The following is a 13,278-nucleotide window of genomic DNA, read 5'->3' as shown; positions in this document are numbered from 1 at the left end:
GTGGCTGAAACAAGGGCCCTTCCTGGGTGGGATGCCTGTTTTGGGCTCTCAAATGAGGAGAAGCTCCTGTGGCCATGTCCAGGGCCACCAGCTTACAAATGGGACGAGAGGCCCTCGTCGGGAGTACCCAGGACTTGGTGGGCCCAGCACGCCCTGCCTGTGGCCTTCAGTGCCCCGCCTGGCAGGAGGTGGGGCTCCGCGGACCTGGGGGACTCCTAGGAGGGAGCAGCCTTGGGGCCAGTATGGCTCAAAGCCGTCCCCTCTGCTCCTTCTGTGCCAGGTTCCTTGGGCGGGACACGGGGGCCTCACTGGCCTGAGGCACGGGGCAGGCTCGTGGTCCTTGGGGGAGAAAGCCCTCCCTGGTGGCACTGGACAGCTTGGGCCCACCATCCTGGGGCCGGGGCTTGCCTCTCTGACCTTGGGCCCCTTGGTGGCCTGTTGAGCCAGAAGGGCAGAGCCAGCCTGGGCGGCAAAGCACCCTAGAGGGCCCTGCGTCAGCCCCCAGGCGGGCTTGGCCACTCCTGGGACTCCCAATGCACCTGCCCCAGAGACGAGGAAACGGAGGCCCTGAGGCCAGAGGAGCCTGGACGCAGGCCAGGGCCTGGGTGGAGCCAGGGCGGTGCCCCTGCCACCCTGCCTCTGCTGTGGGAAAGAGGAAGCAGAAAGAAAGGGACGTCCGCCCGCCAGGGCTGGTGGTTTCCTCTCAGAGGCAGGAGTGCAAGGAGGCTGAGGCGGCCAGGCGGCAGGAAGTTGTGGCAGGGCGGGCGCCCGTGGCTCTCGGCCTGGGTTCCAGCCCCGTTTCTGCCCCTCCACAATGTGGTCCTTGGGAAAGGCACTGTGTCCTGTTTCTGGGAAGTGAAGGCAGGCGAATGCAGGCCCACCTTGGGATTGGCCGAGCTGCTGTCTCCAAGGTGTGTGGAGCGCCCACACCCTGGGGCTTGGCAAGAGCTGCTCGGGTCATTGTCACCACGAAGTCCCTTGTTTCCCGTGTGGCAGGCACTGTATTCAACACGTTCACGGAATCCTCACCACAAACTTTGGGAGGGGGACCACGACCGTGTCACAGATGAGGAAACAGAGGCCCAGAGGTAGAGGCTTGCTTAGGACCACACAGGAGCTCACCAAGGCACCAGGGGCTGGATTGTGTTGAGGCCCCAATATAGGCGGAGACTCCCCCAGTTTCAGCCCAGTGAGTTCACATGGTCCGGACAGCACCCAGATGTACCAGGGGGCAGGCAGGGGCTTCAGAGCCCAGTGGCTTCCCAGTCCCTTCCCAGGAGCAGGCCAGAGGCAGAAGATCCCTAGGGAAAAGTGGGGGCCCTGCCCTGAGCTGCTGTGTGGCCCAAGCAGGGGCCTGCCCCTCTCTGAGCTGTGCTTGATCCAGGCCTTCCAGGGCTGGGAAGAGGGAAGGAGGAGATGAGGGCTCCCGTGGCCCCAGATGCACACAGCAGCCCAGCTGCCCCGTTGGGGTTCCATGCAAAAATCATTTTTGAGGAAGAGTTTTGCCGCCTAGAAGAAACCCCTGCTGCGCCGAAACCACGGGCAGATGGTATCACGTGCTTCCTTTCAGCTCAAGTTCTCTGAATCCGCAGACTAGAAGGTGCCCGAGTCTGTCCACTGGGAGGGTGTCAGTGAGGCGGATCTGTCCTTCTGTCCTGCCCCTTGGCCGGCTCCCACTCCCTCCCTGCTCCACGGCTGTTGCTGTTGCAGCTTTCCAGAAGTTGCTTTGGTGTTTCTGTTCGTGTGTTTGGGGAGGTGGGGCTGTGGCTTGGTGGTGGGGCCAGAGTCTGGGAACAGGTGGGTAGGCACCGCAGAGGGCGATGGACAGGTCAGATCTTGGCTTTCGTGTCCTTGCCGTGTGGCCTTAGGTTGAGAATATAGCCTCTCTGAACCTCGGTTTCTCGGTATGGAAAATGGGATGCCAGTACTTACCTTGCTGAGTTGTTTTGAGCCAAAAACAGGCTATAGGACAGTGGGACATGACGTGCTCCCACCCGAGGCATGGAAGAAAGGGCTTCCTCCCCACCAGGCACCCACTGGCAGCCCCGCAGGTGCTGTGGAAATCCCCCGCCCACCTTGTGAGTGGAAAAGGAAACCAAAGGCACGAGAAGGTCTCTGCGCTGAGGGCCCTCACTGGGTGGGGAGCGGGGCTTCCTCCCCGTAGGCAGGAGGGGCCGTCTCAGCTTCCGCTCTTTCCTGTCTCCCCTCCAAGCTGGAGAGGCCACAGGACCCACTGGGTGCTCAGCCAGCCTGTGGGACCAGTGGATGGGAGCCACCTGGCCTGGGACCCCATTACATTATATGGCCCTTGCACAGGCACCCATCAGGCCCGGGGGTGTTTGCAGTCCATGTGGGGGCTAGGCAGAAATGTTCTAGGGAACCCCCTGGAAGGGGGCCTGTGTTGTCCCCTCCAAAAGCTGCATGTCATCTAGGAAAATGACCTGCCTGGGCCTCCACATCTGTCTGGTTTTTCAGTTAAAAACTCAGAATTATTAAAAAAGTAATGAAGTTACTACTCCTGGGGAAAAGCCAGCATTGCCATTTAGGCAGATGCCCTTGTGATCTGTCCTTGTCACCTCTGCCCAGCTGATCCCTTGGGCTGCACTGCCAAGGTGCAGGCAGAGCACAGGATGGGGTTGCCCAGGTGCATCCCTCTCCCCGGCCAGGACCGCTTCTGTAGTCCTGTCTTTTTTGAGAGCATCTTGAGGATGGCGTCTGACCCGTCGTGAACTGCCGGAGGAGGGCTGCGAGGGTTTCCCGTTTTGGATGCCTGACACTGCACAGGGGCCTTGGGTCCCTTTTTGGGTTGTTCCCAGAGGTGGCATTCCTAGCAGGGGAAGCCCTGGCAAGCACGGTGCCCTAGGACAGTTGACACAGCACAAGTCCCACCAGCACTGCGGCCCAGCCCTCCCAGATTCTAATCTTAGAACATTTTCACCATCTCAACCCTGCCCAGCTCCTCCCCTGCAGCCCCTGGAGCCCCCGCTTGCTTTTTCTGTGTGGATTTGTCTGTTTCAGGTGTCCCATGTACATGGAGTCACAGTGTCACATGGCCTTCTGCGTCTGGCTTTGTTCACTAAGTATAACGTTTTCCAGATTCATCACGTGGATCATGCGTCAGTGTTTTTTGGCCAAAAAAAATTTCGCAGCAGGCTTGGACCTGGCGACCCTCCTGCCTCAGCCCGTGAGGCGGGCCGGCGGGCCTGCGCAGTGCAGCTTCCTCCCAGTTCCATGTGCATCCCGGGAGGGGCTACTGAGGGCAAGTGTCTTTGCATGTGCTCGTGGAAGCTTCGCGGGCACCGGTGGGGCATCAAGCCCAGGTTCCTGTGGGTCATGGGCTGCTCTCGAGCCCGTCGTTGGTCATTTCTAACGCTTCTGACATGTCCTTTTCAAGTAGTTTCCAGAAAGGTTATTCCCCTCTACTCACAGTCTGTGCAGCACTGGGTTTTATTTTTAAAACTTGGCCAACTTCTGGGTGAAAAGTACTTACTTACCTTGTCCTTTCTGGTTTTAAGTGTGATTGACCGTTTCCCCCCTAAAGAAAAGTTGAGCTCTAATTCCTGTATCATAAAATTTACTTGCTTTATATGTGTAATCCTTTACTTTTTAATACGGTTACAGAATTATGCGACCACCACCACTAATCCCGGAACACTTGTGCACCTAGAAAGAACGCCCACACCTCTCAGTAGTGCCTTCCAATCCCCATCCACTGCCTCTGATCTACTCACTGCCCCTGGACTTTGACGTTTCTTGTGCTTCTTGGTCACATACACTTTTTACACCCTACCAGGGCATTTACTTTGCTTGCCTTTCTGCAGCCTGCCCTTTTCTTGTTGATTTGCAAGTAGATGTCATGGGTGTTAGCTAGTTCTGTCACAGGTTGCAAACCTTTTCCTAATTTCTCATTTCAATTTTGTCCCCAAGTTTTTTGACCTACTGAGGTGTTTTGAGTTTAAGGCAGTAAAGTGCAGGCACTGATCTTTATGGTTTCTTTCTTTGCTTTTTCTGTTTGGAAATGCCCTCCCCACCAAGGGATCAGATGATTACTTAGGTTTTATTCCAATCTTTTTCCTTTTTCTTTTTTTGGTACCAGAGTTGAACCCAGGGATACTTAACCACTGAGGCACATCCCCAGCCCATTTATTTTGAGATGGTGTCTCACTGAGTTGCTTAGGTCCTTGCTAAGTTGCTGAGGCTGGCTTTGAACTTGTGATCTTCCTGCCTCAGCCTCCCAAGCTCTGGGATCACAGGCATGTGCCACCTCTCCTGGCTTCTTTCTCCTTTTTTAATCCAACGGGTCTTTCTTCACAGAGGCTGGTGAGATTCCTGTTATATGATGTCAGGGATGCTGTGTATCAGGCCTGCACATAGGCAGTAAGTGTTCGGTGAACTCAGCAGGAGGTGGGGTGGAGGATGTGGGCTCCCTGCTGCTCTGCAGGGCTGGGGGAGCCACAGAGAGGGCCCTCCCACCCCCACCCCCACCACAGGGGCTCCTGCTTTTACCTCTTCTTCTGAATCATCATTCTTCGAAGGCAGCCATGGGGGGGCCGCGGGCTTCTGGGCATACTGGTGGTGACGGTCCCCTGTTGGCACTCTCCCCTCCTAGACAGAGGCCGTCTGTTGTTGCTTAACCATAACTTTTTCCATCCTTGCTTGGCACTGAGCATTCGGAGGCATGTCCTGGGGCCAGCGCTTCCCCCCGCTGGTCATGCTATGTTGCTCGATGGTGTGGCCCCCTTGGGCCCTGATGTCTTCCTGGGGCCTGATGTGGCTGTGGAGGCCAAGCTCAGTCTGGCAGCGGGTAGCCTGGGGTGCCCGTGGGCCTGCAGAGGCCTGCAGCTGCTCGTGGGCAAAGGCTCAGCCCAGTCACTCAGCCAGGCCATGGTGGGTACAGGATGTAGTCACCTAAGGTAGAGCCCATGGCAGCTGGTTTGTGGTGGGCAACAATGCCCAGCAGGGGGTTTTGGCTAGCTGTCCTCAGGACTGTCTTGGGGTGCTGGGGACACTGGTGAGACACTGACTAAGGCAGGGTGAGCAGGCTCAATGCCCTTTGCACGTTCCAGGGCCCCACGAACAGTGCCTGTCGTGGCCCAGCCTGAGGAGCAACGTGGAGGAAAAGCGGGGGTTCATAGCAGGGTCTGCCCACCACTCCTCCCTGTGTGGTGACAAACAGGCCAAGGAACCAGGCTCCCCTGTTCCTTCTGCCCAGGGAAGGAGCAAGCATGGGGTTTCCAGGAGTGGTCCCAGCATACTGGCCTCAGGAGGGGGGACCTAGCCTGGCTGTGTCTGGGGTTTTCTCTAGGACTCTGCTCCAGCATCATGGAGTCCCTGTCCATGTGACCGTGTGGGCGGTCTGGCTCCGAGAGGGGGCTTTGTGTTCCTGTCACTGTCAGTTCTTTCTGATGTGGGGACCTCATGGGACTGAGGGAGCTTGCTCAGTGGGGCTTCAGACACCCACAGCGCCCATCTGCCCCCTGCATGCCCTGGTCCTGGCGTCCTGAGCTGTAATCATCCCACCCAGGCCTGCACATCACTTGGGCACTTAGTGTCAGCTGAGTGCCACCTGCCTGGGGGAGGGAGGGGGTCCCACAAGCAGGAGGACTTAGGGGCATCTTGTGGCACCCGGCTCTGCCCTTTCTGGCTTTAGAGGCTTTTCTGTCTAGCACTGGGCTGTTCCCTGTCCCTCATGGGGAGGGGAGGCCAGAGGAGAGGTGGCCATGGGGACCCTTGTGGACGCAGCCTGTGCTCAGGGAGCAGCCAGCTCACAGCAGGCGCCTGGATGGGTCATGCTGCTGCCTGTTTCCAGAAAGGAGCGAGAACTTGCTCAGGTCACCAGAGGAAAACGTGGCTGTGGCAGGCACTGGAAGGGCTTGTGGGGGCAGGGGCAGACTTGGGGTCCTGTCTGGGACAGAGCAGGGCTTGTGCCCAACACTGTGTCACCTTCTAGAATGGCTCACGGCCTTCAGTTTCTCCCAAAGGGAGCAGGAAATGAGAGAGGCCCTACCACCTGCCACGGGCAAACTCCCGGCACCTCCCTGGGGCCTGGCTGGGAGCGGGGCCTGGTGCCCCCCGACCAGGGACTCCCAGTCAGCAGGAGACAGCTGTGTCATCTGGAGACTGCAGCCGTGCCTGGGTGTTGGGAGATTTTCTCTGCTGATGAGCAGTGTGGCTCAGGCAGGGCCTCACACAGCAGTCCCTGGTGGCAGGGGACAGCCAGATGCCAGGTGCCATGTGTGGGGCTGGGCACCTGAGGTCAGCGCCCTGGCTCCACCTACCTGCAAGGTGGGCTTAGCCCTGATTGTGGGCAGGGGCCGTGGGCCTGAGCCTTCCTCTCAGCCCAGCGGGCCCCTCTCCTCACCTGCCCATCACTCAGTTGTAGTCCTCACCTGGGCGAGCCTGTCACAGTAGTGCCACACCTGTGTCCCACTGATCTGCAGCACCCAAGATGCTTGACAAACCAAGGCTCGTGCTGAACCTGTGCTGCAGAAACGAAACTGAGCAGGAACCACCTACCGGGCTCAGGTCTCAGTGCTGAGGATGCCGGGAAAGCTCACAAGTGGAACGAGCGCCAGCGCAGGTGGCCAGTTGGGGTGAGGCAGCAAGCAGTGCACGGTGACACCGAGCTGAGCCCTGGGTAGTGAAGACGCAGGTAGGGGACGACAGGAGTAACAGCCCTGAGTGTCCTGGTCTGTTTCAGGAGTAGCAAGGGTGGTGTGGCTGCGGGGGCAGCTGGGTGAGCTGCCAAGGTCACAGCTAGTGGGCCTCGGGCAAGTGTCCACAGGAGACAGGGAGAGGAGGGCGCACCCTGGATGTCTGGGCCAGCCTCCCTTTCCTTTGTGATGGGGGATCAAACAGCTAAGGCCACCAGAGGGTCCCATGAGCTCCAGACACAAGATGGCCCAGGGCAGGGGGAGAGTTTTCTCCTACAGGAATCTAGCTAATTGATACCAAGGATTCCTTGACTCTGGAACATTCCCGCTCTTTGGTCCTGCTGCATCTTCTCATGTCGCTGGCCTGTGACTCTCATTCTGGCAGTCACTGGTGGGCAGTCCGACCTGCGTAGGTGCGCAAAGAGGGGCATGACAGCTCTGTCCTCCCACGGCCTGTGCTTCAGGCCTCTGGGCCTTGCTTTTGCTCCACCTCGTCCGTTTGGCAGAGTGTCCAGCAAACAGCCACTTACTTTGTGCCTGGCTGCAACCTGAAGGTGGGAAGGCAGCGGAGTGTTGGTGCAGCTGCCCACGCAGAGCTGTTTAGCTTGTGTCCTCTCTGCAGCCCTGTTTCTCCTGGCTGATGGCCAGATTCTCACCAGAGGGCAGAGGCATTGTTAGCCTGTTGCTGAAGTGGAGACAAGGCAAGGGGGAGTGTCCATCCCTCCAAAAGGCAGCTCAGGGACTCAGGCCTAGGACTGGCTGACTCAGACCATGGGGCAAGGAGGATGCTGTGTGGTGTTCGTGCAGACCTGGGGGTTTCTGAGGAGGAATCGGGGTGGGCTTCACCTCAGGCTGTTTCCATGCTGTCCACCCCAGAGACTAGCTAAGGAAACTTGTTCAGGAAGTAGGATAAAGACTTCTTCACCTTGACCCCGATACCGTGAGGTAACAATAAGGTCTACCAGAGAGGCCAAAGTCTTGGGAATGCCCAGGTTCTGCTGGACTTCTCAGAGCCTTTAATGGTCTACTGTGTCACCTGATTCCACATGTAAACCACCATCAACTCTCGGGAGTTGCCTTGGCTGATGGGAAGCTCAGAGACAAACTGGGACCCGAAAGGTTATTTTATTCCTTAGATCGCTTTTCGATCCCAAGCAGTAAGGCTGGATTGAGTACTTCCTGGGACAGCTTGCCATTTATTCATCTGGGAAGCATCCATTCCAGACTCTGTGTGGGGTGGCGACTCGGGCATCGTTAACACTGGGGTATGGAATTGTCTTTGAGACTACTTCTCAACCCCTCCTGACTCCTGGGTCAGCAGGACCTGCTTACTGTCCGTTACTGAAAGGAAGCTCAGGCTCCAGAGGGCACCATGCCCCGTTCTCAGAGGTGGGGAGTGGGAGAGCGAGGCTGGTGGCCTGACTCTGGGGCCGTTCTGTTTCCTATCCTAAGGGACGGCTCAGCAGCCCTAGGACCGCGAGTGGCAGTGGACTGGTGTGGCCTAGGGACCCCAGTGGGCAAGAGGTCCCTCCCCGAGGCAGTCACTGGATGTGGCCTGCTGTAGGGCCCAGCTTTCAGTGGCTGGGAAGCTTGGCAGTGGTGAAGGGCCACTTGGGCGTGGATTAGGTGCCACCTTCAACCACTCCCTTCCTGTGGAGGGGGGACTAGCAGGCCTGCTCCTTTGGACGTCCACATCTTAATGTGGGCAGTAGGCCCAGTCCTGGACATGCTGTGCCCCCAGCTGCTTGACAGACCTCATTCAAGGTAGCTGTGGGGACGTAGTAGAATGGAGGGCAACCTGTATGGTGGAAGCCTCTGGAAGGTGCCAAGGCAGCTCTGTGCTGCCCTGTCCCTTGGTGGACAGGAATCCTTTCCTGAAGATAGCTTCCAGGTGGCAGCAGAGTGACGAAGGGTCTGCCTCCAGCATTGCTGTGCTGCTCTGGGCAGGCCAGGGGCCCCGGCCACTGCGGGAGGAAGAGGGATCCTTTGGTCGCAGGGAATTGGGGCACGGGTGTGCCTCTGCCCTTCTTAAACATGACAAACCCAGAGCCAGGGCTGGGCCATCTCTAGAAGCACATGGAACTTGGTTCACAGTCTGTGTCGCAGCACCTTGTGATGTTTTCAAAACCCGAGTTCTAACCAGTGCGTCGTGTTGACTGCAGTCACAGTGAGAGCCGTTTTACTTTAATACCCACTACGTTTATCTTCCCTTCATCCCAGGAGCCGGTAGGCAGGCGTATGTTTCCATGCAGGAGCCCAAGCACCTGGGCCACTTGGGAAGCTGTTATGCTGGGGGTCCTGTTATGGGCTTGAGTGGGCTGGACCCTCCTGCCTGGAAACCTGACAACAGCTGGTGAGGAGTCAAGCCAGCTACCCATCCCCTGCCACTTTTTTTTCTTCATGCAGTGCTGGGGACTGAACCCAGGGCGGTGCAGAGCTGCACCCCTAACTCCCAGTTGAGCCTTTCACTGGCTCACCCTGTTACACAGTGGTTCCAAAGAGAGCCGCCTTAGAGTTGACACAACTCCAGCCCTTGTACAGGAAGCGTCAGGGGCAGGGCTGGACCCCCAAAACCAGACGGTAAGTCCAGGAGGAAGGTAGTGGCAGAAACACAAGCCTGACTATTGGACCAGTGTCGCAGCCGTCACTTCAAGCTTCCTAGCAGTCAGCAAAGAAAGCTGTGGGTCCTTCATCCTGGATGGGCTGTAACAGAGACCAGCTCTCTGGATGTGGCACGTGCTCCCCAGCAGCAGATCAGCAGGATGTGGTGGGTGCCACTGTACTGCTCACACCACAAACACCCGAAATGGTGCTGATGCTGCCCATCAGTGACGTGCTGCAGGTCAGGCATCTTGATGCTGACACACTGGCGCTGACCTTCAGCAGGCCTGCGTTCTCTCTCTCTCAGGGCTGTGCAGGGAGTCGGGGAAGAACCAGTCAGCAGGCAGGGCTGCGTGGGCGAAGAGGGGGAATCCTCTTCCCTGGCCTGCCTGCTCAGCAGTTCCTCAGTCCCTGGGGCGGAGCTGGGAGGGAGGCCCTGTCAGAATGAAACCAGCTCACAGGAGCCTGGGCCCAGAGCGGAACTGAAAGGAAGACCAAGGCTGTTCCCTGCTGGGCCTGGCCTACTTCCTCCAGCAACCCTGAAGTTGGGGAGCCAGTGGGGAGGGGAGGGTGTGTGTTGGGGAGACCGTGTGCATCAATGCCTTACAAATGTGGAAGACAGGAAAAGGAGGGTCTAAGGAAGAGGTAGCCTGCTGTGAAAACAGCTAGAACAGACGCCCCCTCTTTGCTTCTGGTGAGGCATCACCACCCTGTCCTGACCTGGTTTGGGAGCAGGGGGTACAAAAGTCCCAGTGATGCTGGTCACATGGGTGTGGGACTACTAGATGGGTGGCTTCTAGTCACTGTCCCTCCCTTGTAGCAGTAAGCCCTAGGGTCGCTACTCTCACCTGCTGAGACCAGGAGCAGGACTAGGAGTCAGAACTTGGCCAGCCCTGCTACCCACTTTCCATCAGCACCCCTTTAACCTCCCACTGGCCACAGTCCTGTTCTCAGAGTTGCCTGGTGTCTGCCTATAAAGGCATGTGGTTTGGGTGGACTCCTCCAGCACTTCTTGGTGGCTCCCCTGGTACCAGGAACTTAGCTTTGAGCCTGGCTTCTTGCCACCCCTACCCTCTGCTGCTGGTTTGGCAGGGGCTATGGTGTTTTCCAGGAGCACCTGGCTGTCTCCTGGCCCTTGCAGAAGCCAGGCAGCTCCAGCTCCTTTCCCCTCTTCTTCATGACCCTGGGGAAACAATTTAGGAGGAAGCAGAGGCGGGGAGGGGGCTCTCCCTTCTGAGGAAACCCCACAAGAGGCTGGCTAGAGGGCAGGCCCCTGGAGCCCACCTCTGTCAGGGCTGGAAGGTGGCCTCTCCCACCTTCATTTGGGGTGGCCGTACTAAGTCTTCCCCATTGGGGTGTTGCACAATGAGAGTGGGCAGAGCTCTGACTACCAGGGGCGAGGGAAAGGATGTCGGAGCAGTCATAGGTGTCTGGACAGCAGAGGAGTTAGCGTCTCAGTGGAGCTACCTGGTGGTGGGAGCAACAGGCTGGCCCAGGGGAGGGGGACGTCAGGGGCTTGATCGCCCCCTCTTGCTCTCCTAGAGCTCAAAGCCCAAGCTCCAGACAGCCTGCTCCAGCATCCAGGAGGTCCGGCAGTGCACGCGCCTCGAAATGCCAGACAACCTCTACACTTTTGTGCTAAAGGTGAGTGCCGGGGCTTCCACACTGGGGGGTCCATGAGTCACGTCTTGGGCCTACACAGCTATCCCCTTCTTCTCTGCCAGGTGAAGGACCGGACAGACATCATCTTTGAGGTGGGAGATGAGCAGCAGCTGAACTCGTGGATGGCCGAGCTCCAGGAGAGCGCAGGCCCAGGGTGAGGCCCGCCCCTGCGCAGCCCACCTGCCCACCCAGACCCACCAGGTCCTTAAGCATGGCCTCTTCTCTGGCAGGCTGGAGAGCACAGATGCGGAGCCGCACCTTTCCACTGTCCCAGAGCCTGGCCCGTCCAGCTCTCCGAGGGGAAGCACAGATTCCTTAAACCACGGTGAGCGGGGGTCAGGCTCACCTCCTCATGGCACACGTAATGTGTGGCACCCACACGGGGTCACCATCAAACCATCTTCTATTATCAGGTGCTTCTCCTGGGGGACTGCTGGACCCAGTCTGCCAGAAAACGGATCACTTCCTGTCTTGCTACCCCTGGTTCCACGGCCCCATCTCCAGAGTGCAGGCGGCCGAGCTGGTGCAGCTGCAGGGTCCTGCTGCCCACGGCGTGTTCCTGGTGCGGCAGAGCGAGTCCCGGCGTGGGGAGTATGTGCTCACGTTCAACTTCCAGGGCAGAGCCAAGGTAGGGGGCGGGGCAGCGGGGGCCGTGCTAACAACCCTCCCTGGAGCCCGGGGGCCTTGCAAGCCTGCCTTCCTTTCCTGCAGCACCTGCGCCTGTCGCTCACGGAGCGGGGCCAGTGCCGAGTGCAACACCTGCACTTCCCTTCGGTGGTGGACATGCTGCACCATTTCCAGCGCTCACCTATCCCACTGGAGTGCGGCGCTGCCTGTGACGTCCGGCTGTCCAGCTACGTGGTAGTCGTCTCCCAGCCACCAGGTATGACACCGAGGCCCTTTGCTGAAGGGGGTGGCTGGCATGGGGAGCCGTGCAGGTGTGGCTGTGTTCTGACAGCATGGTCTCTCTCTCTCGGTCCTTCCTAGGTTCCAGCAACACTGTCCTCTTCCCTTTCTCCCTCCCTTGCTGGGATTCAGAGCTGGGACTTCCCCACCTCAGCTCTTCTGGTTGTCCCAGGGGGTTCGGTCCAGAGGGCCTCCCAGGCCGATCATCACCCCCTGAGCAGATCTTCCACCTGGTGCCTTCGCCTGAAGAACTGGCCAACAGCCTGCGACATTTGGAGCCTGAGCCTGTGAATCGAGCCCGGGACTCAGACTATGAAATGGACTCGTCCTCCCGGAGCCACCTGCGGGCCATAGACAACCAGTATACGCCTCTCTGACGGACAGCAAGGGCTCCAGGACCCCACAGCTGACCCAGGAGCACAAGCAGAAATGTGGCCTTGTGAATGTAATGATCTTTCCTTCCTTCCAGAGAGAGATTTAAGGGACACTGTCCACTGCTCTTTCCAGTTTGGATGTGACCCTTCTATTAGGCCTGTTAAAGGGCCTCCGGTGAGTTCCGTCCATCACCTGGCTTACTCCTTATTGTTTATGGGGGTAGTTCTTGTCCACAGATGCTGCTAGCTCTTGCCTTGGGTCCCTGAGACCAGGACCGTCACTCAGAGGAGCCGGGGTGAGGGCTGGAGCTGGCAGTGGGGACTTGTTCTCTTTTTCACTGACACTGTCGCAGCTGACAGACTTTCTACTGGGGGTGGGGGTGTCATCAGGAAGCCCAAAACACTAACAAGCCCTGGATTTTCACATTGTAATGTAAAATCCTGTGGCAGGTCCCCATGTCCATGCCACAGGTGACCACTCCTACTCCTGCTTCTACTCTCAGCTTTAGGACAAAAGCTCTGTCAGAGGCAAGCTAAACGTCAAACGATTTTAAACATTTTTACCTCAGATGAATTTTTTTAAAGGATTCAGGTTTCAAAACTAAACCCTTGCTTATTACTGCATTGCACTGTTTCAAGTAGCACCCAGGGACAGCTCTGCAAAACCTGCTTGTCATGCTCATGGTTGGAGCCAGCCTGGTGTCCTCAGGACAGAAGGGAAGTGTGTCACCCTTTCAGGGAAGTTCAGGCCATTCCTGAAGTAGGGTGGCAAGGAACAGTTCAAACCTGGTGCCTTATAAATAAACTGGATTCCGGTTTACAGCAGCTTCATGGAGAGTTCAATTACCTGGGGGGGGGGGGGGGGGGGGGGGGGGGGGGGGGGAAGGTGGGCTTCTGGACCCTTTCTAGTAAATACTCCTCTGAAAGGCTGGCTCAGAGCCCCCAATGACTTATTACTGAATTATAAATTATCCCATAAATTGGCCTTAGGCTCCTTTCTGAGCCAAAATGGAAGCTAGGAATCTGGTGCCACAGCTGATGAGCAAATCCTTCTACAGCCCACAGTCAGCATTCTGTTCCAG

General features: G+C 57.9%; 1 protein-coding gene across 1 annotated transcript in view; it reads left to right on the top strand.

The window, feature by feature from the left end:
• Sh2b3 (SH2B adaptor protein 3) overlaps positions 1–13,043 on the top strand; it is a 30,381-nt gene extending 17,338 nt beyond the window's left edge. Inside the window, 6 exon segments of the mRNA XM_047561430.1 lie at positions 10,797–10,898; positions 10,979–11,070; positions 11,147–11,241; positions 11,330–11,544; positions 11,628–11,799; positions 11,904–13,043. Coding sequence (XP_047417386.1) covers positions 10,797–10,898; positions 10,979–11,070; positions 11,147–11,241; positions 11,330–11,544; positions 11,628–11,799; positions 11,904–12,199 — 972 coding nt within the window. The 3' untranslated portion in view covers positions 12,200–13,043.
• The last annotated feature ends 235 nt before the right edge of the window (positions 13,044–13,278 follow it).

This window comes from Sciurus carolinensis, chromosome 8 (genome assembly GCF_902686445.1).
Source record: "Sciurus carolinensis chromosome 8, mSciCar1.2, whole genome shotgun sequence".
NCBI lineage: Eukaryota > Metazoa > Chordata > Mammalia > Rodentia > Sciuridae > Sciurus > Sciurus carolinensis.
Note: the sequence above shows the minus strand (reverse complement) of the source record. Positions and strands in the feature narration are given on the sequence as shown.